General features: G+C 43.0%; 1 protein-coding gene across 1 annotated transcript in view; it reads right to left on the bottom strand.

Moving 5' to 3' along the window:
• Positions 1 to 229: 229 nt before the first annotated feature.
• Positions 230 to 27,826, bottom strand: part of SLC35F1 (solute carrier family 35 member F1) — a 521,249-nt gene continuing 493,652 nt past the window's right edge. Inside the window, exon 8 of the mRNA XM_030198548.1 lies at positions 230 to 1,617. Within this exon, the coding sequence (XP_030054408.1) occupies positions 1,393 to 1,617 (225 nt within the window). The 3' untranslated portion in view covers positions 230 to 1,392. The remainder of the gene's footprint in view (positions 1,618 to 27,826) is intronic.

The raw sequence follows: 27,826 nt of genomic DNA, 5'->3' as shown, positions 1-27,826 counted from the left end.
CAGCGCTATGGGCAGGAAAGAGGGGGCTCTTTCCTGCCCCGAAGGCGGAAGAGGTCAAAAGACCACCAGGGTAGTAGTAAGTAAGGGGAGGGGAGGCTAGCAATCTGCCCGTTTGTCCAGAAATCCAGACAAATGGGCAGATTGGCAAAACCCGCCCGGTTGCCCGGACATGTCCTCAAAAAGAGGACATTTCTGGGTAAATCCGGACATATGGTAACACTAGGCAGGAATAGCATTGTGTATTTTTGCACCAGTAGAAATTCTAAGTGCTGATCCTGCCCCTCCTCCATCCATTCTGTGCTCTGGAAACACACTTATACTGCATACGAGTAGATACCCTGTTTTCTGAGTGCCTACTTCAAAGTGTGTATATGCTTGGGCAATTTTATAAGTAATTTCTTGAGCATGCATTCTTAAATGCTGTTTTACTGAAGTCTCTGATAAAATTACCCCCCCAGCTGGGTATAGGAAATTGACATTCATATTTATGACTCAATTAGCCCCTTAGAGTTGATGGATTTGACACTGAGCAAAACTGTAAGCAAGACTGCAGAGAACATTAATTCAAATGCTAGAATTAACAATAAAAAGAAGGGAAATAGTTTTCTCTGGATTTGGTGGCAAAAGAGTAGCAAATCCTAAATTCTTTCTTTATACATGATGCGGGGTTAAAAAAGTCACAATGCTGCAAACCCTTTAGAGAACCAAGAACTCTGCGAATAAAAAGCTAACAGGGCTATAATTGTTACTTATTAAAAAAAATTGCGTAGTATATATCTATGTCTACAATAGAGAACTGATAACTACAACTTTTATCCTTCCACTCCTCATTCTGCTTTACAGCACGGAATACTTTTGAGGCGATGAGCAATTACTACAGCTGAATGTGCCATTTGCAGAACGAGATGATGACAAAAAATAAACAGGTAATTCTGGAAGACAAGAGTAGGAAAGACAAAATGCCTGTGAATAAAGGAATTGTTCTGTGTGATCCAATAAATCAGTGGAACCACCCAGGTTGACATACTTTGAACATAAAATAAACATGCATAACGTACTGGCAAAATATTGCATGGTAAGTGCAAAATTAAGCTTCGGAGGTAATTTCAGCTTCTTTTGAATATAGCATTGCATCTGCTTTGAGATTGCTTCATATGGGGCACGATTAACTGCACATGCCAACACATTTCCATGGTGTAAGACAGAGGACTGACAGCTTTCTGACATCTCTTTCAAAGGGCTTCAAGGCCTGTGTGCACTCAGCTTCATGTCTTTTGTTCCCTTCTATTTTCTAGAGCACTTGATAAATACCTTTCCTTGTGTACAGTACGATACAGAGATAACAGACACACAAAAACCACTGAATCCTCAGTAGATGGAAGATGGCTGCATTTAGGCAACTCGGACATGAGGCTCCTCTTCTGTCTCCTGGCCTAGGCTGGTGTATGTTACTGAGGGTTCCAGCTGTCCTGAGGCTGGCAAGTCTACAATAGGTCCTGATGGATTGCGAAACTGCTTGTATACACGAGGATCCTGGGCGACGTATGTAGACGTGGAGAAATAGAGGACTAGTCCAACAAGGATAGTGAAGAATGACAGCAGATAAAGTCCTGAAAACTAAGCACATGCAAAATAAAAATTAAGCTCACCAGCCTTAGATGATTATTTTCGATTACACAAATCAGTACATTTAAGCACATAGGGAGTCTTTTACCAAGGTGCTGACGTTTTTAACGTGCCTAAAAATAGGTACGTGCTAAACGTTAGAGACGCCAATGCATTCCTATGGCATCTATCATTTAGCGTGCGCTAAAAACGTGAGTGCGCCTTAGTAAAAGACACCCCTAGAATTTGTTTTACACCTGCTGTGATGCATGAAAATATTTGTGATTGTCATTTTTAATTCTTCCATCAATTCTTTGATCATTATCTAGCTGGGTATGTGCTGAGGGATGAAGATATATTCAACCTTCAGCTGCCACCCATTTTATCTGAAAAACCTTCAGGTATTGCATGTCAGAATTAACATGTAAATAATGGTGTAGAACGGCTAAAAGTGAATCAGTTTTTTTACTCTTTAAAAGTATAATGTCTAGGGGACACTCAATGAAGTTACATAGAAATACTTTTAAAACAAATAGGAGGAAATACTTAGCCTATGGAACTCAATACCAGAGGATGTGGTAACAGCTGTTGGCGTATCTGGGTTTAAAAAAGGTTTAGACAGGTTTCTGGAGGAAAAGTCCATAGTCAGACATGGGAATGCCACTGCTTGCTGGGATTAGTAGCATGGAATGTTGATACTATTTGGGTTTCTACCAGGTACTTGTGACCTGGATTGGCCACTGCTGGAAGCAGGATACTGGGCTTGATGGACTATTGGTCTGACCCTGTATGGCTATTCTTATGTTCTTATGGCTAAAATTCTAGGTACTATCATAATTTATTTCTGAAAATCATTTTATCATTTCAGAGAAAAACTATTCTCCCCCACCCCCAAGCCCCACAAAAACAAATAAAGACTTTTGGGTCAATATTCTGCCACAGTTGTGTACTATTTTCTTTAAAATAATGCTAGCCACAGTGATATAAAAATATCCAGACAGTCAACATGACTTTTCAGATCTTGGTTGACACTGATTTAGATAAGGCTGTCAAAAAATATCCAAGTAATGCAGTCAGTGCTGAAGCTTACCCAGATAGTGGCAATATTCAGTTCCCTATCTAGAAAACTTATCCAAATAACTTAGTACAGGCTTTTCTTTCCTATATTACATTATATGGTCTGGAACTCTTTGCCAGAGGATGTGGTAACAACAATTAGTGTATCTGGGTTTAAAAAAGTCCAAGGCAGACGTGGGAAGCAACTACTTGACCTGGGATTTGTAGTATGGAGTGTTGCCACGATTTGGGTTTCTGCCAGGTACTTGTGACCTGGCTTGGCCACTGTTTGGAAAACAGGATACTGGGCTAGATAGACCATTGGTCTGACCCAGTATGGCTGCTCAAGTTCTTATGGATTACACAATTCAAATACCCTCTCATTCTATAATAGTTAGGTGCCAGTTGTGCATGTATGTTATAGAATAAAAGCATCCCACAGAACAACACAGAGAGGGTTCAATGCGCAAAACACACAATCCAAAGCACAAAACACCAAGAGCCTTCAAAAATAGAACAAGTGTTCACAACGTAGATCAGTCTTCTACATCAATGACCCAACACAGGCCGTGTTTCAGTGAACAGCGCCTGCATCAGGGGTGGTTTGCGAACATTAATCCAATATAAACATGCCCAGCATCTCAGCTGAATGCACCCTGCCTGTGTCGGGACATTTATGGTCAAGACTGATCTACATTGTGAATTAAAAACCTTTTTCCATTTTTGAAGGCTCTCAGTATTTTTCTGCTTTGGATAGAACAAAAGCACACAGGTACACATACCCCTGGAATCTATAAAGGGTGCTCAAATCTGCATGCCCAAATTTGGGTGTGATTCTGAGATGTGCATGCCAACTAAATTGGGTATTGAACCAATTAACACCAATAATTGGCCACTAATAATCAATTATTGGTGTGAGTAGGCACTAATTTGGATTTGCGCATGCAGCTTTCTATGCGCTATTCTATAAAACTGCATGCTTAAATCCCATGGCGTGCAATCCCAGAAGGGGTGTGATCAAAGGAGGGGCATTGGCAGGTCAGAAGTGCTCCAGAAATTTGCATGCAGTGTTATAGAATACCACGGATGCATGCCCAAACTGGGCATCAAGAATTACACCTGGTTTCAGCAGGCGTGAGTCCTGCTGCCTAAATTTGGGTGCAGGAGTTGGCACTGCATGCTATTCTATAATGTGCAGCAGGGGCGTAGCCAGACTTCGGCGGGAGGGGGGTCCAGAGCCCGAGGTGAGGGGGCACATTTTAGCCCCCCCCCCAGCTGCCACCACTACCACCACCAACAACTTTGACCCCCCCCCCCCCGCCAATGACCCTCTCGATCCCCCCCTCCCGCCGACGCTGTCACCTACCTTTGCTGGTGGGGGACCCAAACCCCCGCCAGCCGAGGTCCTCTTCTTTCGGCGCAAGGCTTCATTCTGTTTCTGTGAGTCTGACGTCCTGCACGTACAACGTACAATGCCCTCTTTCAGCCACATTCAAGGGAAGAACTAAGTTCTGTAACGTGGCTAACACAGGAAAGGGAACTAAAACTGGCTTACAAAAATGGCCACTACCGCATGTACTACAACAGGAAACACAACAGGGCACACTCTGACCCAGTAGGCAGGGGGAAAAGCACCATAGGAGAAGAGCCTACCAACTACCAACATCGTGAGACTGTAACACAAGCTAATGAAATCACGGAGCCCAATACCCTACACCCACCACAATGCAATGCTGATGTGACCCTGTAGTGCACCCGAGAGCCACATCTGACCCAGGTAAAGGCTGTGAGAGGATCGAACACATTCTGCTGTCATGGAGGTGGGTACGGCATTTGAGGCTGGCATACAGGCTGGGAAAAAAGTTTTTAAAGTGGGGTTTTTTTTGGTGGGAGGGGGTTAGTGACCACTGGGGGAGTCCGGGGACGTCATCCCCGATTCCCTCCAGTGGTCATCTGGGCAGTTGGAGCACTTTTTTGGGACTTGTTCGTGAAAAAAAAGGGTCCAAAAAAAGTGACCCAAAATCACGGTAAAACGCCTTTTTTTTTCGATTTTCAGCTAAAGACGCCCATCTCTCCTCGGCTGATAACCATGCCCCAGTTCCGCCTCCACCACGCCTCCAACACGCCCCCGTCAACTTTATTCGTTTCTGCGACGGAGTGCAGTTGGAAACGCCCAAAATCGGCTTTCGATTATACCGATTTGGGCGCCTTTGCGAGATAAACGTCTATCTCCCGATTTAGGTCGCACTATAGGCATTTTTCTCTGTCGAAAATAAGCAGGATAGTGTACAACCCTTTTCTCATAGTTTTAAACTGAAACTTTTTCTAGAGGTAGAAACTTAACAGCCAAAGAACATTAAAAAGGATAGTAGCAAGGCTCAAATTTTGTTCTAAAAGATAGTATTTTCTGTTCTTTGGCTGCTGGAGAGGTTCCTAAGATTTGGACTTTTTCAGCAATAATACAACAAAACAAAAACATTCAGAACTAAAACTAAGATGTTTGAGCTAGATCTATTTTAATAAAGACTAAGCCACATAAAGTGCCCTATATGACCAGATGACCACTGGAGGAAGAAAGGAATTACCCATCATACTTTCTCAATGGTCATTGACCCCCTCCCACCCCCAAAGATATAAAAGAAACAGTACATACCAGCCTCTATGATAGCCTCAGATGTTACAGCCAGTCCTATTATAGCAGCAAGCAGGTCTCTGAAATAGTCTAGTAGTCGGTGCAGTGCACTGTGAAGAAGGGGACCCAGGCCCATAATCCATTCTGTCACACTTGTGGTGGAAAGTGTAAGCCCTCTAAACCCCATCATAAACCTACTGTACCCACATATAGGTAACACCTGCAGCCATCAGGGTTAATGTAGTGATGTACAGTTGGGTACAGTAGGCTTTTGAAGGGTTTTGGAGGGCTCACTGTACAATATAAGGGAACAGCAGTGAGATGTGTACGTGGGAGCTTTTAGGTGAAGTCCACTTCAGTGCCCCTAGGGTGCCCCATTGCTCTCTTGGGATGTCTATGGCCAGCCTACTAAGAATGTGGGTCCTCCTACATCCCAATGACTTGATTTTGTGTGTTTTTCACTTGGATGTTTATTTTCAAAAATGAACCATAAAGATAAATGCACAGAGCACAAAAACATCTAGCAAGTGGTCATTTTCGGAAAAAAAAAAAGAGATAGATATTTTGCTTGTTTCGAAAATGACTATCTCCTCCCCTTTTGCAAAGCCGCATGGTAATGCCGACACAGCCCATTCACACGTGGCTTTGTAAACAAAATGTCCAAAGTCGGACTTAGACGTCATATCGAAAATGCCCCTCTAAATCTTATATGAAATAAATTTGGTAAATATTGTAAATCTCATAACTGAACAGTAATATGATAAAATCTAGATTGATCAGATCAGATTGATTGGCACAGATTTCAGAGACTGCTGTACTTAAGATTTTTATGTGCAAATTTTCAAACATTTGGACCAATGGCGAGTTAGATGAGTTAACATACAAAGTTAAAGTTTTTCTGCTTATGTGAAAGAATTCACCTGTCATGGTCCTAAAAAGTCAAATAATGAATGTTGCCAAAGTGATTTAAAATTTTAAAGTGATTTAAAAGTTTCTAGTGCTGAGATATGTTGTTTCAGAGATGATGTTTTCTCCCACGTTATAAAGGTTTATGAACAATATAAGAGTGTTGTATATGAGTCAGGTGCTGAAGTTTTATTGTCAAACACGTTTACTGAGATTTGAGGGGTCATGTCAACTCTCAATTCCATCTTTCACACAAGTATATTTTGTAGTAACCAGAAAGTCTGCTTTTTCTATTTTGGGACCCATACAGTGGAACTAATTGCCTATTCCATGAGGCAGATTATGGGTAATGCAGAATTACATATTTGTTCAGGTCTATGGAAGTTGGTGATGATCCTATGACGGGCTGTCAATGATGGGAATGCGGGCTAAAGGCCTACCTGTTTGATGCTGCTTTCGACTCCTGACTTGTAACTTTTATCATATCCTTATGTGTCCTTCTGTCTGTCCTTCCCTTCTCCTTTTTGGTCCTGTCTGTTTGTCCTGATTTAGATTGTAAGCTCTTTTGAGCAGGGACTGTCTTCTTCATGTTCATTGTAAAGCGTTGCGTACGACTAGTAGCGCTATAGAAGTGATTTATAGTAGTAGTATGGGAACACGTACAATATTTGAGTTTATTTTGATGTGTACTTGTTTTACATTGATTGTTTTCATGTTTGGTTTTATATGTTATTTTGCATTTTTAAGTGGAAAAGAAATGCTGAATAAGTAAATAGATAGATATGATAATCAGGATGACAGTGCAATACAAATGGCACAATAGGAACCCATTAGAATATTCAAATAACAGAGATATGATGCTAATGCTGTTTGTACAATACAACGAAACACCTTAGTAGGCAGCCAAGAGGGAAAGTTCAGTTGAGATATATAGACAAGAAGGGTAATTAGGATAAATAGATAGGTGGCTAAATTGAAAGCAAATTAAAAGTACAGTTGGATATGAGGAACTGCTCTAAGTTACAGGGGTGTAGCAAGTTAGTTCAGATGCTGAGTGAGTGGATAATCAGTTGCCACATGTATTAAAGGTGTGGGAGAAGAGCCAGACTTTCACCTGTTTTCTGAAATAGAGATAGTCTCCAGTTAAGTGTAACCCCTCTTGGAAGTGAGATCCAGAGTCTTGGAACTACTTTGGAGAAAGTTCGCTGGTGGGTATCGCATGATGTGATTTCCTTTGACAAGGGTACAGATAGTATGATCTGTAGGGGTATTTCCCTATGATCTCACCTGAGCTGGTCTTGGTTCATAAAAGCATAATTCATCCTAACACATCAAGATGGAGTCTACAACCTCTGACCTGAACATCTCTGTGTCAGCTAGATCCAGCTTTTCAGCTTGTGGAAAATCACTGGCAGGCATGTCCCATCCAAGGACATTCTGTGTATAACCACCCCTTTATCTCCACGAGAAGCTGAAAAGGGAGTGAGACCCATGGCTCCAAAAAGGCCTGTTTAGAGACAGAGATGCAGACCAGAAAGTTACACTTTCAGGGTCACACAAAACAAAGGACGTTTCTTGCCCAGGAAGTGAGCTGGACAAGAAAAGGATTGGTTCCCTACTGTCACCTGATGGACAGATGGAGAGGTACTAAGAAAGCGGGAACAGAAGAAAGTTGGTTAGTCGGAGACCATCAGAGAGTTTGGACGGACAAGAGAACAGAGAAGACCTGAAAGAAACCCAGCAAGGTTGGAAGGCTCAGTGTGAGCGAGAGACTTTGTTATTCTAACCTTGTGAGCTGCATATCTGGTGAAAATACCTTTGGGTTCAGCTATACCAGCTCTGAAATACGGCACGGAGTGACTGACACCTGCTATCTGCAGAGAGACCCTGCACTACATCTAAGACTGACTCGCTGGGGAGACAGCTAGAGTCTAAGAAGGAATCTACATCTACCTCATCGAGAGGCTGCCAGACAGTGTGGTGAGATACAGTGATTTACTTTCTATTGTCTGGGTTAGTGATTGGTGTATATCTAAGAAAGATTGGTTACGTCATAGCTTCTGGTCAGGAGATTAGCTGCTAACCTTTGTATTTGGCATAAGAACCCTAGTTTAGGTTACAAATCAGGCTTATGTAATTATCTTGTAGTCCAGGAATAATCATTTTGTATAGTCTTTATTCAGTAGCAATCTAGTTCTTTTATTATTATCAGCAAGTGTATTTTTGTATTTTGCTAAGCCTTGCTACAGAGTGAGTCTATATTTGTATATTTTCTTTATCTATAATAAATCTAATATATGTATATCAGCTTTGGCTTTGGTTTCACTTTTCTAACGGCAAATCTGGCTAAGCAAGCTCCTTGTATTCTTTCCCCTAGACAAGAGTCCAGAATATTTGCTTGGGCAGAGCTCTGCATCATAGGGCCTTGGAATAAATAATCCGTTGGGAGTTGTTTTTCCTATAAGAATTATTTATGATTTATTCTACCTACAGCTCCTTGAGAGGATCTCAGAAGTCTCAAAACTGAATATTGACTGGGATCTGCATACAGGCATTGGTCTTGACCTGCTGCCTCCCAACTTCTGCACTCCCCAAGACCCCAACAGCATTACACAAATTCCTCCTTTCCCCACTCCAGTCCACTCAATTCCACACACCCCCATGTGTAGACAGGTCGCACCCCCTCCAGTTGAGTGGGTCATTGGAGCAGGAGCAAACCCCACTTGTTCCTGCCTTCAGCGGCTGCTGCTTTAAAATGGTGGTTGCCACTCTAGCTGTAGCAGTCCTGCTGAAGCTGCAGCCACCATTTTAAAGCAGCAGCCTCAAGGGGTAGAAGCAAGTGAGGGTTCGCTCTTGACCTGATAACCCATTTGACTACCAGAGACCTTGAGATAGGCTCAGGGGTGGGGGCCTACTTACACAAGGGGAGATTTAGAATCGGGGGGGGGGGGGGGGGGTGATTTGAGTGGAGGAATATGTGTTATGCTGTTGGGGTCCTGGGGGGGAGGGGATTGGAATTGTGGGTGGGAGGAGGGGAACAAATTTGTGTTATACTGTTGGGTTCTTGGAGGGGGAGTACGGAATCAGGGAGGATCAGAATTGGGAGGGGGAGATTTGTAATGGTGGTAGGATTCAGGGTGTCAGGACATGTTGTGGGGGGGGGGGGCTCAGGAAGGAGGGGAGCAAGTATTAGAGATGCAGTTGCAGGACACCAATGTGAGTTATGCGGGTGCTGGCCGATATTCAGTGCCAGCACCTACATAGCTAAGTGAGCAAAGTTAAGACTGCTATTGATACGGTCATATTTGGTCTCTTAGCTATGTGGGTGTTGGCACTGTTATTGCTGGCACCCACATAGCTGCCGGCTCCTTCCTGACTCCATCCTTGGAATACCCTTTTCCTGCCCACATTTCTAATGGCTGCTTAGAGCTAATATTCAGAGGCACTACCCGATTATGGGCCGCTGAATATCTGTGGCTGGCCTGCTGAGTGCAATTTAAGTGAACAGGAGCCTTTGAATATTGACCAATGTATTACTATTAAGGATGCTAAGATGCCATGGCAGGCTAAAAAACAATACTCTGCATGAATAGAGAATAATACATTCATAGTGCAAGAAGCTATCACTCTGCCTTTAAAGTTTTATTTGTGGTTTAACATTCTCTGTTCTGTTCTGGATTTCACACGCATCTTAAACTTTAAGGAAAGATAAAAGCGGGTTAGTCTATGTTGTGCTACACAATGTAACATACACCCCAGTACAAGAGGAGTGTCAGATTTTAAATCATACTGAGAGAAAGCATATTTTAGTATTCAGCTTGCAATAAAAGTGTGAATGAAGTTTAACTTTGGCCAAAAATGAGAAAGCAGATCACACACGAAAATTAAGTGATTAATTCTTTGATACCTCTTGCTTTGTAAGAATTTGTTCTTTGGAAATCTGATCCCAAAAGCCTACCAGCTCTTGACACCTCTAAGGATATCTCTCTGTTTGCTTTGAATGTTGAAGAGGAAGAGTGAATCAAATCTTTCTGGACATACTACTTTCCTGTGCAATCCCACTGTGGCTCTTTCTGCTTAAAGCATGAAGATTAACACAGTTAAAACAGAAAGTCTGTCTGACTATATTATCTATTTGTACACTTTTGTAGACCTTGTTCTGCTAACTAAGGAAGATCTCTTGGGTCTTCCTTTCTAAGCAGGGCTGATACTGTTGTTTTCAGAAGTCTATGTAAATATGGCTTCAGAAGCAGGGGTGGCTCAAGGTCATCTGATACCTGAGGTGAAAAATGAGATGGTGTATCCTCAGGGTAACAGGGGCTGGGTTGCCCTCAGATTTCCAACCAAGGAACTGGCTGGTTGTGAGGATATGTGTGGAATTAGGGGTGTCTATAGTGTGTGTCTGTGGTCTGGGGTGGAGGTAATGTGTGGTGGGTTGGTGTTAGGATTGAGGGTTTAGTGGCAGGGGGAAGGGGGTTGGGGGCTTGATAGGGAGAGGGATGAGGGAGGGAGGGAGGGGCAGGGGTCTAGAGTGTTCCTTTCTCGTGCAGGTGGTATTGGTCATTGTGGGGGTAGAGGGGTATGCACATTATACAATCCATCCCATAAGTATTAAACTTGTCATCTATAACGTCAAGGGATTAAACACTCCATAGAAATGTCAATTGCTAGCAAAAGAGGTGAAACTTTTACACACACAGATCTGTTTTGCACAAAAAACTCACTTTTTGAAATCCTATGAGAAATGACTTCTCACTAAAGATTTTATAGAGATATATATATGGCCTCAAATAGACTTGAAAAGAAAAAAAAAAGGGGGATCATGTTTACTTCCCAGGCTTCAGCGATTATGGAAATGAGTTATAAGGATAAGGCGGTAGATGGGTTATTTGGGTGGGTATAATCGATGGGGTCCGAATGACCTTGGTAAGTGTTTATGCTCTGAATTCGGGGAAGGAGTCTTTTTCAATCAGCTACTGGATAAGATTTTGAAGGTTTGGGAGGGTAATCTGTTAATTGGAGGGGACTTCAATTTAGTGAGGGACTCTATCTGGGACAGGTTAGGAACCAGGGGAGATGGGAAAAAGATGGAGAAGCATAGTTTCTACAATTTTATGGACACTTTGGGCATGGTGGATATATGGAGAGAACGTCACAGGGAAGAAAGCAATTACACTTTTCCGCTGTTCATTCTTCATATTCCCATATTAACTATTTTATGGTAGAGTGGGGGAAGAAGGAAAGGTAGGGGGTACAGATAGAATCCATTAGCTGGTCAGACCACGTCCCAGTGTGGCTGACACTGCAGCCTTGTAATACTAGTGTGTGTGTGTGTGTGTGTGTGGGGGGGGGGGGGGGGGGGGGGACAAAGTATTGGTGGCTGAATAACAGATTGCTTGGGAATCAAAAAGTGAAGAGGCATATGGAGGAGGTCATATGTGTTTATACTGTGCACAATCCTTCCTCGATTTCTCTATTTTTTTCAGGTACCTCCCATTGCAATTCATCCTGTCTTGTTCCACCGTTGGCACAACAAGCTTTTTGGTTCATCTGGGGGGGGGGGGGGGGGGAAGCATTCAAGGGTGGCTTGTGGGCTATGTTTCAGACTAAAGGACGGGGAGGATTAGGTATCCACAACTTAGAATGCTATTACCAGGCTGCACAGCTTCGGAGCCTCATGGAATGGAAGGTTCCCCAACCCAAACAATGGGTCTTGGTTGCAGGGCCGTGCCTAGGGTCTCTGGCGCCCCCCTGCAGACTATCAGTTGGCACCCCCCCCCCCCCCCCCCGTCTAGCATAAAATGCCATAAATAAGTAAAGAAATATAAACTTTTAACATTGAGCACCTGATTATCAAAGGGGCCATATTCCAAACATTATAATGAAAATAAAATGATTTTTTTCTACCTTTGTTGTCTGGTGACTGTTTTTCTGATCAAGCTGGCCCAGTACCTGATTCTGCTGCTATTTATTTATTTTAGTTAAATTTGTACCCCGCACTTTCCCACTCATGGCCTACATAAAGAGTTGAAAAAAAAATCCTTGGTGATCTCTCTTTACAAATACAGCACCATCTTTTAACACCTGCAGATACAAAAAAACACAAACATTTCAATAGTCCATGGTTATGAGCTCTGTGGGCTCCTGCAAGGGGGGGAGGGGGTTGCGGTTTGTTTGTGTGGATGGAAGCAAATAATACTAAAACTCCCCGCCCCTCAGGAGGCATGTTGCAAACAAAAGACTCTACCTCAGGCCAGGAAGGATCTTGAATCTTTACAGCAACCATTTAAAAAAGTGTTAATAAATCAGAAATCTGAGTCTTAGAGCAGAGCCCCTTCCTACCCGTGCTGCATAACTTGCTGGGCTGGCAAAGCACGCCCTTGTCAGTGTGTGCAGGCTGCTGCAGTTTTAACTCACCTTGTGGGTCTCAGCTTGACTTCTTTTTGTTGTCCACAACAGCAGGGACACAGTTTGTCACTCAGGTCCGTCCAGTCTGCTTGCAATCCACAGCTCCAACCGGTTGAAAACCGGGAAAACAACCAGGTCTCTTTTTTCCCTGGTCTGTGGCAAGTGCATTTCTTTTGGCCAGCTTTACACTCGCAGGGCTGCTCCAGCTGGATGTTCCTGACCAGATGGCGACCAGAAGCAGCCCTCTTCTCCTGCCCCTCGCTTCTGCCCTGCAGCTGCTTGTAAAAGAAACAAATTTCCTTCTCCTCGTCGTCTTCGTTGGGCCTTGCTTCTCTCACTATGTCCCGCCCTCCTCTGAGGTAACTTCCTCTTTCCGCGAGGGCGGGACATCACATAGTGAGAGAAGCAAGGTCCGACGAAGACGATGAGGAGAAGGAAATTTGTTTCTTTTACAAGCAGCTGCAGGGCAGAAGCGAGGCGCTGCCTGCAACACTGCTTAACCGATTTTTCTTTAACAGCGGGAGCGGAGCACAGCACCCCCCCCCCAGTGACACCCAGGGCGGACCGGTCCGACCTCTCCGCCCTTGGTATTCCACTGAAGGCAGGGCTGCTGTCGGGGTCTGGAGGTAAACGGCGAGGGTAAGCATGGCACGGCGGCGCCCTCTAGAGGTCAGCGCCCTCTTGCCATGCTTACCTTGCTTACCGGGTTGGCACGGCCCTGCTTGGTTGAACAGGAGTCCAGTCTGATTTTGATGCAGGTCCTTCTCTGGGCACTCCTCACAGTCGAGGGAGTGCATGACCTCACTAACCTGTTTATGAAGATCACTATAGTGGTGTGGGTTAAGACGTGCTCTCATTTGCTGCGAGATAAGAAGTGGGCATATTTTCAACCTCTGGGGTATATTGAGCAATTTTCTTCAGGGGGGAGGGGTCCAAATTATTTAGCCGTTGGGAAAAGCATGATCTATCTTGTTTTGGTCAATTTGTAGCTAATGAGTAGATTATTTCTTTCGCTGCTCTTGAGGAAACCAATAATGTAGAAGCTAAGGATATCTGATCCCCCCCCCCCCCCCACACACACACACACATACCTAGTTTCCACCCCAAATATTTATGTCTAGAAACACCACTGGGAAGGGATTATGGGAGCTATGGACAAATTGCTGCTTTTACTTGTTACAAGTACTCGGTTGGTGATTCCTTAGTTGCGAACATTGGCAATACCAACCTTGGAGAATGTTAAAGAAAGATTCAGTGTTGTTTGTGCTCATTATCAATTAACTGCAAACAGACTCACAAGTGGACCCAATACCAGGACATGTGGAGCAGGCAGGTTTCTTCATTTGGAAAGACACTTGGGGGGGGGGGGTTCAGGGAAGAGTGATGGTGAGGTACAGGGGGGGAGTAGGGGGGTGGTAAACAGTTGAGGGATTTTTCTATTCTGATGAAAACTTAGAAGGGGTACAGGGTTGGCTTTGTTATGCTTCTAGGTTTTTGGATATGTGATATTGTGATATGCTTGCTCCTTGTATTTCTCTTCTTATAAATAAACAGTTATAAAAAAAATTGCCACCTAAGGTGACTACCTGATCTTGTCTGGTGATAAAACTACCCCTGTTCAGGAGCGCTTGAAGAACCTTGGAATAGTAATGAGTATTGATCCTGCATTTGCTGTCATCCTACACAGGCTCACGGTAATAAAGTTGGTAGATTTCTGCCACAAGTCACTCTATAAGGGTTTGCGTTCTGCAAATTCTTTTTGGCCTTTGGAATGCAAATAGTGGCAATAACATCCATTCACACAATGCACACATGTTTTTTTTTATTGTAACCTCTAGACCAAATATATACATATTCCAGTTTGAGGCTGGAGACATTTTCTCTGTTTCTTTCTATATAATTTTCACACTTGTATACTCCCACGCAGAGTAGAGGAGTAGCCTAATGATTAGAGCAGTGTCCTGGGAACTGGAAGGCCCTAGTTCAAATCCCACAGTAGCTTCTTGTGGTCTTGGGCAAGTCATTTAACCCTCTGTTGTCTTGGGTCTGATGCTGGGCAGCAATGCCAGTTCAGGTAATGACACCCTTTGGGCAGCAGCAACATAGTGGTGCCTAACACTACACAGAAGAAGACAAACCACTCCTGCACCATGCCGAGAAAACCACAAGGGGAGGGGTGTTACCAGGAGTCAATTCAATTCAAGGGCACAACTGGATCTAGATACTGCCGTGAAACTTTATAAGAGGTATTTTCCATGTGTAATTGATGCTTTATCTATTTATTTATTTATTTATTTATTTATTTTATTTATTTGCTACATTTGTATCCCACATTTTCCCACCTATTTGCAGGCTCAATGTGGCTTACATAGTACCATAAAGGCGTTCGCCAGTTCCGGTATGAACAAATACAGTAATGTTGTGGTAGAATAAGGTTCATATTTGACAGACACATTAGGGAATCGTAGAGAGGAAGAGTTATTATATGTCCATTACGAGCTTTGGTTTCGTTGTGTTGCAGGGTACAGGCATTTAAGTTGGGTCGGTGGGGTATGCCTTTTTGAACAGGTTGGTTTTTAGTGATTTCTGGAAGTTTAGGTGATCATATGTTGTTTTCACGGCTTTTGGTAATGCGTTCCATAGTTGTGTGCTTATGTAGGAAAAGCTGGATGCATAAGTTGATTTGTATTTGAGTCCTTTGCAGCTTGGGTAGTGGAGATGTAGGTATGTTCGTGTTGATCCTGTTGTGTTTCTGGTTGGTAGGTCTATGAGGTCTGTCATGTATCCCAGGGCTTCGCTGTAGATGATTTTATGAACCAGGGTGCAGATTTTGAAAGCAATACGTTCTTTGATTGGACAGTGCAGTTTTTCACGGAGGGGTTTGGTGCTTTTGAATCACATTTTTCCAAAAAAAGCCTGGCTTACATAGTACCATAAAGGCGTTCGCCAGTTCCGGTATGAACAAATACAGTAATGTTGTAGTAGAATAAGGCTCATATTTGACAGACCCATTAGGGAATCGTAGAGAGGAAGAGTTATTATATGTCCATTACGAGCTTTGGTTTCGTTGTGTTGCAGGGTACAGGCATTTAAGTTGGGTCGGTGAGGTATGCCTTTTTGAACAGGTTGGTTTTTAGTGATTTCTGGAAGTTTAGGTGATCATATGTTGTTTTCACGGCTTTTGGTAATGCGTTTCATAGTTGTGTGCTTATGTAGGAAAAGCTGGATGCATAAGTTGATTTGTATTTGAGTCCTTTGCAGCTTGGGTAGTGGAGATGTAGGTATGTTCGTGTTGATCCTGTTGTGTTTCTGGTTGGTAGGTCTATGATGTCTGTCATGTATCCCAGGGCTTCGCCGTAGATGATTTTATGAACCAGGGTGCAGATTTTGAAAGCAATACATTCTTTGATTGGACAGTGCAGTTTTTCACGGAGGGGTTTGGCGCTTTCGAATCACGTTTTTCCAAATATAAGCCTGGCTTACATAGAGGAGCATAATCGAACGAAAACGTCTATCTCCATGGGCGTTTATCTCCGAGAATGGGTCCGTGAAGGGGCAGACCGAACCGTATTTTCGAAAAAAAAAAAAAGACGTCCATGTTTTATTCGACAATTTGTGAGCTGGGCGTTTTTGTTTTTCAGCGATAAGGGAAAATTAAAGCGCCCAGCTCAAAAATGAATAAATCCAAGGCATTTGTTCGTGGGAGGGGCCAGGATTCGTAGTGCACTGGTCCCCCTCACATGCCAGGACACCAACCGGGCACCCTAGGGGGCACTTTTACAAAAAAAAAAAAAAAAAAGGTAAAAGAGCTCCCAGGTGCATAGCACCCTTCCCTTGTGTGTTGAGCCCCCCAAATCTCCCTCAAAACCCACTGCCCACAAGTCTACACCATTACTATAGCCCTAAGGGGTGAAGGGGGGCACCTACATGTGGGTACAGTGGGTTTGGGGGGGTTGGACGACTAAGCATTAAGCAGCACAATTGTAACAGGTAGGGGGGATGGGCCTGGGTCCACCTGCCTGAAGTCCACTGCACCCCCTAACAACTGCTCCAGGGACCTGCATACTGCTGCCAGGGAGGTGGGTATGACATTTGAGGGTGAAAATAAAAAGTTGTGAAACATCATTTTTTGTGGTGGGAGGGGGTTAGTGACCACTGGGGGAGTCAGGGGAGGTCATCCCTGATTCCCTCTGGTGGTAATCTGGTCATTTAGGGCACTTTTTGGGGCCTTATTCGTGAAAAAACAGGGTCCAGGAAAAGTGTCCTAAATTCTAGCTACAAACGCATACTTTTTTTTCCATTATCGGCGAAAGGCGCCCATCTTTGTTCGGGTGATAACCATGCCCCGGTCCCACCTTCACCACGCCTCCGACACGCCCCGTCAACTTTGTACGCTTCCGCGATGGAGTGCAGTTGAAAACGTCCAAGTTCGGCTTTCGATTATACCGCGTTATTTGTTTTTGTGAGATAAACGTCCATCTCCCGATTTAGGTCGGAACTTGGGCGTTTTTCTTGTTCGATTATAAGCAGGATAGTACCATAAAGGTGTTCGCCAGTTCCGGTATGAACAAATACAGTAATGTTGTGGTAGAATAAGGTTCATATTTGACAGACCCATTAGGGAATCGTAGAGAGGAAGAGTTATTATATGTCCATTACGAGCTTTGGTTTCGTTGTGTTGCAGGGTACAGGCATTTAAGCTGGGTCAGTGGGGTATGCCTTTTTGAACAGGTTGGTTTTTAGTGATTTCCGGAAGTTTAGGTGATCAATATGTTGTTTTCACGGCTTTTGGTTATGCGTTCCATAGTTGTGTGCTTATGTAGGAAAAGCTGGATGCATAAGTTGATTTGTATTTGAGTCCTTTGCAGCTTGGGTAGTGGAGATGTAGGTATGTTCGTGTTGATCCTGTTGTGTTTCTGGTTGGTAGGTCTATGAGGTCTGTCATGTATCCCAGGGCTTCGCCGTAGATGATTTTATGAACCAGGGTGCAGATTTTGAAAGCAATACGTTCTTTGATTGAACAGTGCAGTTTTTCACGGAGGGGTTTGGCGCTTTCGAATCGCGTTTTTCCAAAATATAAGCCTGGCTGCCATGTTTTGAGCGGTCTGAAGTTTCTTTATAATTTGTTCTTTGCATCCTGCGTAAATTCCATTGCAGTAGTCTACATGGCTTAGTACCATTGATTGTATCAAGTTGCGAAATGTTTCCCTTGGGAAGAATGGTTTCACACATTTGAGTTTCCACATTGAGTGGAACATTTTCTTTGTTGTAGATTTCACTTGGTTCTCTAGTGTGAGGTTACGGTCGATTGTAACGCCAAGAATTTTCAGGCTGTCTGAGATAGGGAGTGTATTGTCTGGGTTGTTTATATTTGTGGGTTTGTTCGTTTTGTATTGGGATGAGAGGATGAGACAGTGTGTTTTTTCTGTGTTGAGTTTTAGCTGAAATGCATTTGCCCATGAGTTCATGATATTCAATTGAGCTTGATTTCGTTGTTGATTTCTGTCAGATCATGTTTGTAAGGAATGTATATTGTAACATCGTCTGCATAGATGAAAGGGTTAAGGCCTTAGTTGGATAAGGACTTGGGTAGTGGGGTTATCATTAGGTTGAAAAAGATTGGCATTCTGCTTTCCACGGTGATGACATGTTTGAGCTTGATTTCACTTGATAAGTTCTAGTAGTTAGGAAACCCTTGATCCAATTAAGTATGTAGTGCTATACAGTGCTTTTCTTGTAGGAAAAAAAGCACTGGCACTCATCGTGGGTGGGGTCACCCCCACACCAGCCGTGACACACACAAACAGCATCACCAAAAACACTATACCAGTATAGGAAATAAAATGAGAAATGCTTCATAAAATTACTTCCTTACAGTATAATAACACAGACCATGTAGGATGATGAAGACCATCTTGCTTATTTTCAAAAGAGAAGGGTGCCCATCTTCCGACACAAATCGGGAGATGGGCGTCCTTCTCCTAAGGTCACCCAAATTTGCATAATCAAAAGCCGATTTTGGGCATCCTCAACTGCTTTCCATCGTGGGGATGACCAAAGTTCAAAGGGGCGTGTTGGCAGTGTGCAGAAGGCAGGACGGGGGCGTGGTTAACAGATGGGCGTCCTCGGCTGATAATGAAAAAAAGAAGAGCGTCCCTGATGAGCATTTGGTCCATTTTTTTTCATGACCAAGCATCAAAAAGGTGCCTGAACTGACCAGATGACCACCGGAGAGAATCGGGGAATACCTCCCCTGACTTCCCCAGTGGTCACTAACCACCTCCCACCCTGAAAAAACAACTTCAAAAACTTTTGTCTTTTTTTTAGAGTATGTCCTTTGCTATGCCTCTTTCTTGGCAGGTTAGAAACGTGGATGTGTCTGTGAGAAGGACATCCATGCCTTTGCTATGCCTCTGACACCCTTTTTATTTATTTATTTAGTTGGATTTTGGAGTGGAGGAGTGGCCTAGTGGTTAGGGTGGTGGACTCTGGTCCTCAGGAACTGAGTTTGATTCCCATTTCAGGCACAGGCAGCTCCTTGTGACTCTGGGCAAGTCACTTAATCCTCCATTGCCCCATGTAAGCCGCATTGAGCCTGCCATGAGTGGGAAAGTGCAGGGTACAAATGTAACTAAAAAAAAAAGTAGCAGCAGTGGGATTTGAACTGGCCACCTCTGCATTACAAGACCAGTACTCTAGCCACTAGGCCACACTGCTACTCCACACTCCCTTGAAATTTAGCCATCCCTGTGGGGGGGGGGGCAGTGTGCAGGTCCCTGGGGGGGGGGGGGGAAGGTATGTGTGTGTCAGTGGAGGCATAACGAAGGCGTAGATGTCCAACATTTTGCACGTCCTCAACTCTCCCCCCCCCCCCCCCCCCCCCACAGGGATGGCCAAATTTCAAGGGAGTGGCGTGGCACCAAGCAGCAGAGTGGCCTAGTGGTTAGAGCACTGGTTTTGGAATCCAGAGGTGGCCAGTTCAAATCCCACTGCTGCTACTTGTGATCCAAAATCCAAATAAGTAAACTTAGTGTTGGAGGCATAGCAAAGGCATGGATGTTCTTCTCACAGAAACATCTAACCTTTGGACATCCTCAACTGCTGTCGCTTCCCCTCCCTAGGAAGGAAATTGTGTGCAAATGAGCAAGCAGCTCATTTGCATGCAATTTCCTTCATGCATGCCCGTTCCTTTCCAGATCGGTAAGGGAAGGGCTTTTTCCATTCAGTTAGTGGGACCAGTGCACTACAAATGCTGGCTCCTCCCACAACCAAATGCCTTGGATTTGGTTGTTTCTGAGATGGGCGTCCTCGCTTTCCATTATCGCTGAAAACCGGGGATGACCATCTCTAAGGTCAACCTAAATTTCATGATTTGGGCGTCCCCGACCATATTATCGAAACGAAAGATGGACGTCCATCTTGTTTCAATAATACGGGTTGCCCTGCTCCTTTACAGGGCCATCCTTAGAGGTGGGCGCCCCTGTTTGATTATCCCCCTCCATATGACCTGTTCAGTCTACCCATCCACACCAACTGTTCAGCCCTGTAATTCCTTGCTATCCCTCAGACATCCTGTGCTTGTTCCATGTTTTCTTGAATTCACATTCTGCCTTTTTGTTCACCACACACACATCCAGCATCCTTTCTGTAAAGAAATATTTTCTTAGATTACTCCTGTTTCCTTTCACTCTTATTCTATTACCCCCTTCCAGACCTTTCTTTGGTTCTCAAGGTCTTTCTCTAATCACTAGGTTACTCTTCCCAGGGGCATAACCAGAAGTCCATTTTAGGGGGTGGGTTAAGAGTGGCATGAGAGGGTCATATATTTTCTCACAGCTCTACCCCCACCCCGCCATGTTCACAACATACCTTTGCTAGAGGGGATGCCCAAGCTCTGCCAAACAAAGAGGTCCACTGCCTCAGCAGCACGGAAGATGGCAGCATGCTTCAGCCACCAAAGCTGGCATTCCTGCCCATACTCAATTCAGTTGCTCAATGAGAGTGCTGGCATTGGTGGCTGAAGTAAGCTGCTGACATCCATAGCACGGGTGGGGACTTGGGTACTGGACCTCTTTGGCTGGTGGGGCTTGGGTATCCCCACTAGCCTTTAAACCAGCGCTGCAATTTTGGAGGAGGCTTGAGACCAAAGTGGAGGAGCCAAGTCCCCCCCCCTGTGGCTATGCCCTGGTTCTTCCATATTAGCCAAACTCCTCAAGCCTAATGTAAAGGATCTTTCAGATAAATGGGATTGAGGGTGATCCCAGAGGGGGTTAACAAAAACAAACGTGAAGAGTATCTGTGGCTAAAACACACAAAACTCTTCATAATCTTTCTCAGCTCATAGATTAATTAAATGATACAGAGAATTCACATATAACAGAGTCTCTGGCAGGCACTGTAAAGACAATTTGAAAAAAAAAAGTAAAATGGAGGCTGCTGTAAAGTATGTGTAATAACCTTTCCTAAGAGCCAAAACAAATAGAATAAAAATGGCATGAAAATGATGAGACTGATAGTCCATAAAAGCAAAGAAACATAATACATACATGTACTTGTTTTGTACCTGGGGAAATGGAGGGTTAAGTGACTTGCCCAGAGTCACAAGGAGCTTCAGTGAGAATTAAACCCAGTTCCTCAGAATCAAAATCCACTGCACTAACCACTAGGCTACTAAAGACCTGTACAGTCCATCCAGTCTGCCCAACAAGATAAACTCACAGCATAAGGTGTGATGTGATACTATATATGTATACTTGATCTTGATTTGTTCTTGTCATTTTCAGGGCACAGACCATAAGTCTGCCCGGCACTGGCTTTGCTTCCCAATTACTGGCGTTGCCACCTAATCACTGCTAAGCTTGTTTGGTTCCATTTTTCCATACAGAATTCCTTTATGTTTATCACACGCATTTTTTGAATTCCATTACCATTTTCATCACCATCACCTCCCACGGGAGGGCATTTCAGGTATCTGCCACCTTCTCTGTGAAAAAGTACTTCCTGACAATATTCCTGAGTCAGCCCCCCCCCCCCCCCCCATAACCTCTATTCATGTCCTCTAGTTCTACCACCTTTCCTCCCCTGGAAAAGGTTTGTGTGTATATTAATACCTTTCAAATATTTGAATGTCTGTATCATATCACCCCTGTCTCTCCTTTCCTCCAGGGTATACATCTTCAGGTCCTCAAGTCTCTCTTCACATGTCTTGTGGCGCAAACCCCATACCATTTTTATTATGCCAATATTCAATGCCAATGCCCAGAAATATAGCTATCTGGGTTGTGACACTGAATATCGTAGGTACCTGGATAACTTTCAGGAGCTGCCAGTACCCACATATGGGCCAGCTGAGAATTCCAGGTCCATTGTGGGCTGAATATAGCCCAGATAAATTCTTCTATCTCTGCTGAATAGGACCAATGTAAAATGTTTAACCTGAAGCACAGTTATATTCCTTTATTCTTTTCTCTATACAACTATAGAGGGGGAGGAGAGGGAAGACAGGGACTCAGGATGGGCTGGTTTGGGGCAGGACAGCCCTTAGTGGATTCTTGGGGAAAGGATTCTCTATAAAGAAAAAAAATTCTCCTTCTACTGAGGGAATTGTCTTCCATAAAAATATTTGATTTAATGAAGAAAAAGTGAAGCTGTAGCCTAGTTTGTGAAAGGCAGAAGATGAATTGATTATTCTATGTAGACCACTTGAAAAGGGGAATGGGTGGAATGCTTAAGTGGCACAGAGAGAAAAAAAAAGAGAAAGACAGAGAAACAAAATTATCATTAAAAATGTTCTTTTAGTGTTTCAAGTTATAAAATAAAATAAAATTAGAAACTAATGGTTATTTCATATTATTTAATTTTGTTATTTGAAATCAGATCCCTTTCAAGCATAGTATGGTTATATTTTCACCTCTACATCAGTTTGTCACATACTTAAGACTTATTTATGCAGTGTTCTCTGATTGATTATTAGGCTAAAGCACACTCCAGCCTATTCAAGGACTTTGATTCCCTCACTCTGATTAACATAGCTGCATAGAAGATGTTGATAGATAAGGCCAGCTGATCCATGTGTTCATTTCTGCTTGCCTACTGTGCTGTGAATGATCTAACTCAGACAGTGGCCTTTTCCCTCCTTGCCCCCATCACTAATGGACCTTTATTTTGGCTCATGCATATGTGGATTCTGTCACTGTTTCTACTCCTGCTGCCTCCACTGGGAATCTGTTTCAGGGGTGAACTCTCCACCTCAGTAAAAAGAGTGTTTATGCACATTCCTATCTTCAGCTTCACACTGTGGCCCATTGTTCTGAAAATATGACTTTTTGGTTCTTTTTGGAAGTCTGTGAGATATTTGAATGTTTGCATTATATAACCTTTCCACTCCTTTGTTATTAGAGATTACTGGGGGTAGGTATCAAGCTGCATTACAGCTATAACGCATGTTATTTGCCCTTTAACGTATGTCACAGAGTTGGCATGTTAGTGGGGCTGTCTTAAATATGTCTTGTTTAATGGTACATCCTGATGTGTGTGTTGAAAGGGGTGCTGAAATCTTCGCTCTCTGTTGTGGACACAGGTTCCAGAATGGGATCTTTACTTGGTCCTCGGTGTATTTTCTGTGCCTCCCTTTGAGCCATTGGGTGTCTCAGAATACTGTTGTTTTGTTCAGCAAGATGGATTTTGGAACATGTGCTTCCCTGTAGGGAGCCCTTTCTTAATTTAACAGAAGTGGAGATTTCGATAACAAACTATTTTGTTCTCCTTGCGTTTAACAGGTTAGTCAAGTAGTCTTTCTAAAGCCTTTTCGGAGGATTATGGAGAGTTTTTGGAATGTGACAGGTATTCTGATGCAGTATTTGGAGATGACAATTTCTAGCAGTCAAAATACGTGGAAGAGTAGCCTAGTGGTTAGTGCAATGGACTTTGATCCTCAGAAAGTGGGTTTGATTCCCACTACAGTTCCTTGTGACTCTGGACAAGTCACTTAACCCTCCATTGCCCCAGGTACAAATAAAGTACTTGTATATACTATGTAAATCACTTTGAATGTAGTTACAGAAAGGCAGTATATCAATTCCCTTTCCCTTATTTGTTCTTTTTAAGAAGATTTGCCATACTGGGTTAGGGTAAAGATCCATGTGTTTCCAGCACTGGCAATTAAGGTCACATGTACCTGGCAGGATCCCAAGAGCTTAGGCAGTGGATTTTTCCATCTGCTGGTAGGTGGGGCAAAACTAATATGTCTATATAAATCTACTCTCTATCTTTAGATCTGTGTTCAGCTAATATGATTTTTTTTAAATAGTTGTATTAATATTAATTGTCTTGTAATGCTTCTTCTTAATTTGTTATGTAAGCCGCATTGAACCTGAGCTTTCTTGGGAAAATGTGGGGTAGAAATGTCATAATAAATAAATAAATTATAGGGGAGGTTTTTTATGTGGCACCTGAAAAATCCACACAGAAAATAATTACGCCTATGCGTATTCTCTAAAGTACGCCTAAATTTTATAGAATCAGCTTAAATTTCCTTGTGGTACATAGAATACACTGAGCACAGCTTCACATGACCAAATTTAGTTGTGGCCATTTACGCCAAGAAAAACCTGGTATAAATGCTGGTACCTAAATTATATTCTATAACCATGTACATAGTTTTTCTGTTATCGCTGAAAAACAAAACCGGCCATCTCAAACCCGGCAAACTCTGGCATTTGGCCGGGCCAAACCGTATTATCGAAAGAAAAGATGGCCAGCCATCTTTTTCGATAATACGGTTTGGCCAGCTGTTTGCGGCGCCGCCAAAATAGATCGCCAGCAATCTATTTTGCCGGCGCCGTTCGATTATTCCCCTCCAGGTGTCCTTAAATAAAAAACAGATAAAAGATTGTAAATTAACACTGTCAACTACTGAGCAAGATGTAAATAGGAACAACAAGCATAGTTTGAAATGTCTATATGCGAATGCCAGAAGCCTAAGAAATAAAATGGGAGAGTTAGAATATATTGCACTAAATGAAAAATTAGATATAATAGGCATCTCTGAGACCTGGTGGAAGGAGGATAACCAGTGGGACACTGTCATACCGGGGTACAAATTATATCATAGTGATAGGGTGGATCGAATTGGTGGAGGGGTAGCACTGTATGTTAAGGAGGACCTTGAATCAAATAGAATGAAATTTCTGCATGAAACAAAACACATTTTGGAATCCCTATGTATTGAAATCCCATGTGTTAAGGGGAAAAGGATAGTGATAGGATTGTACTACCGTCCACCTGACCAGGATGAACAAACAGATGTAGAAATGTTATCAGAAATTAAGGAGGCTAAGAAACTGGGCAACACGATAATAATGGGTGATTTCAATTACCCTGATATTGAATGGGTAAATGTAACATCAGGGCATGCTAGGGAGGTAAAATGCCTTGACAAAATCAAGGACTGCTTTATGGAGCAGCTGGTACAGGAGCCGACAAGAGAAGGAAAAATTCTAGACCTAGTCCTTAGTGGAGCGCATGATCTGGTGTGGGAGGTAATGGTGCTGAGGCTGCTGGATAACAGTGATCATAATATGATCAGAGTTGATATTGACTTTGGAGTAAGTACGCACACAAAATCCAATACGTTAGCATTTAACTTTCAAAAAGGAAACAATGAAAATGAGAAGAACAGTGAAATAAAAACAAAAGGTCAAAAATTTACATCAGGCGTGGATGCTGTTCAAATATACCATCCTGGAAGCCAAGGCCAAATATATTCCGTCTATTAAAAAAAGAGGAAGGAAGACCAAACAATAGCTGGCATGGTTAAAAAGTGAAGTGAAGGAATCTATTAGAGCTAAAAGAAAATCCTTCTGAAAATGGAAGAAGGAACCGACTGAAAATAATAAGAAACAGCATGTCAAGTCAAATGCAAAGCGCTAATAAGGAAAGCAAAGAGGAACTTTGAAAAAAAGATTGTGTTTTAGGTATATTAAAAGCAAGAAGCCGGCAAAAGAATCAGTTGGACCGCTAGATGACTGAGGGGTAAAAGGGGCAATCAGGGAAGACAAAGCCATAGTGGAGAGATTAAATGAATTCTTCTTCACCGAGGAAGATTTGGGAGAGATACCGGTGCCAGAAATGGTATTCAAAGCTGATGAGTCGGAGAAACTGAATGAAATCTATAAACCTGGAGGATGTAATGGGGCAATTTGACAAATTGAAGTGTAGCAAATCTCCTGGACCAGATGGTATTCATCCCAGAGTACTGACAGAATTGAAAAATGAAAATGCAGAACTATTGTTAGTAATATGTAATTTATCTTTAAAATAGAGTGTGGTAGTGGAAGATTGGAGGGTGGCCAATGTAACGCCGATTTTAAAAAAAAGGTTCCAGAGGAGATCTGGGAAATTATAGACTGGTGAGCCTGATGTCGGTGCCGGGCAAAATGGTAGAGACTATTATAAAGAAAAAAATTACAGAGCATATTCAAAAATATGGATTAATGAGACAAAGCCAACATGGATTTAGTGAAGGGAAACCTTGCCTCACCAATCTATTACATTTCTTTGAAGGGGTGAACAAACATGTGGATAAAGGTGAGCCGGTCGATATTATGTATATGGATTTCAAAAGGCGTTTGACAAAGTACCTCATTAAAGACTCCAGAGGAAATTGGAAACTGGTTAAAAGATAGAAAACAGAGAGTAGGGTTGAATACTCAGTATTCTCAATGGAGAAGGGTAGATAGTGGGGTTCCCCAGGGGTCTGCGTTGGGACTGCTACTTTTTAATATATTTATAAATGATCTAGAGATGGGAGTAAATAGTGAGGTAATTAAATTTGCTGACGACACAAAGTTATTCAAAGTTGTTAAATCGAGAGAGGATTGTGAAAAACTACAAGAGGACCTTACAAGACTGGGAGACTGGGCATCTAAATGGCAGATGACATTTAATATGAGCAAGTGCAAAAGTGTGGGAAAGAGGAACCTGAATTATAGCTACAAAATGCAAGGTTCCACGTTAGGAGTCACCAACCAGGAAAGGGATCTAGGCGTCGTTGTTGATGATACGTTGAAACCCTCTGCTCAGTGTGTGGCGGCGGCTAAGAAAGCAAATAGAATGTTCGCCGCATCTCAAAAAGATATAGTGGAATTAGAAAAGGTACAGAGAAGGGCGATGAAAATGTTAAAGGGAAGATTTCCCTATGAGGAAAGGCTGAAGCGGCTAGGGCTCTTCAGTTTGGAGAAAAGACGGCTGAAGGGAGATATGATATAGGTCTATAAAATAATGAGTGGAGTGGAGTGGAATGGATAAACGTGAATCACTTGTTTACTCTTTCCATAAATACTAGGACTAGGAGACACGCGATGGAGCTACAAAGTAGTACATTTAAAACGAATCGGAGAAAATGTTTCTTCACTCAACATGTAATTAAACTCTGGAATTCATTGCCAGAGAATGTAGTAAAAGCAGTTAGCTTAGCGGGGTTTTAAAAAAGGTTTGGGTGGCTTCCTAAAGAAAAAGTCCATAGACCATTATTAAAATGGACTTAGGGAAAATTCACTGCTTATTTCTAGGATTAATAAAAATAGTAGAGGATACACAAAAAATACAATATGTTACGATCTCATACGTGGGTAAGTCTCATATATACTTGACGGATGATGTCACTTCACTCCTCGGTGAACCTATTGCCGTCCAATATTATAATCATAGACTCTCGTGGGTAAGAGTCTATGATTATAATATTGGACGGCAATAGGTTCACCGAGGAGTGAAGTGACATCTTGCCATGTACTTGTGACCTGGATTGGCCACTGTTGGAAACAGAATGCTGGGCTTGATGCCCCCTTCACCCGTAAGGGCTATGGTAGTGGTGTACAGTAGTGGGTAGTGGGGTTGGGGGGGTTGGGGGGCTCAGCACACAAGGTAAGGGAGCTATGCTCCTGGGAGCATTTTATGAAGTCCATTGCAGTGCCCTCTAGGGTGCCCGGTTGGTGTCCTGGCATGTCAGGGGGACCAGTGCATGACAAATGCTGGCTCCTCCCATGCCCAAATGGCTTGCATTTGGACGTTTTTCACATAAACTCAGAAACGTCCATGTCTAGGGACGTCCATGTCTAGGGACGTCCAAATTTAAGGATTTGGACATCTCTGACGGTATTTTCGAAACGAAAGATGGACGTCCATCTTGTTTCGAAAATACGGGTTTCCACGCCCCTGAAT

The sequence above is a fragment of the Microcaecilia unicolor genome, chromosome 3 (genome assembly GCF_901765095.1).
Source record: "Microcaecilia unicolor chromosome 3, aMicUni1.1, whole genome shotgun sequence".
Taxonomy (NCBI): Eukaryota; Metazoa; Chordata; class Amphibia; order Gymnophiona; family Siphonopidae; genus Microcaecilia; species Microcaecilia unicolor.
This window is presented reverse-complemented; position numbering and strand designations above follow the sequence as displayed.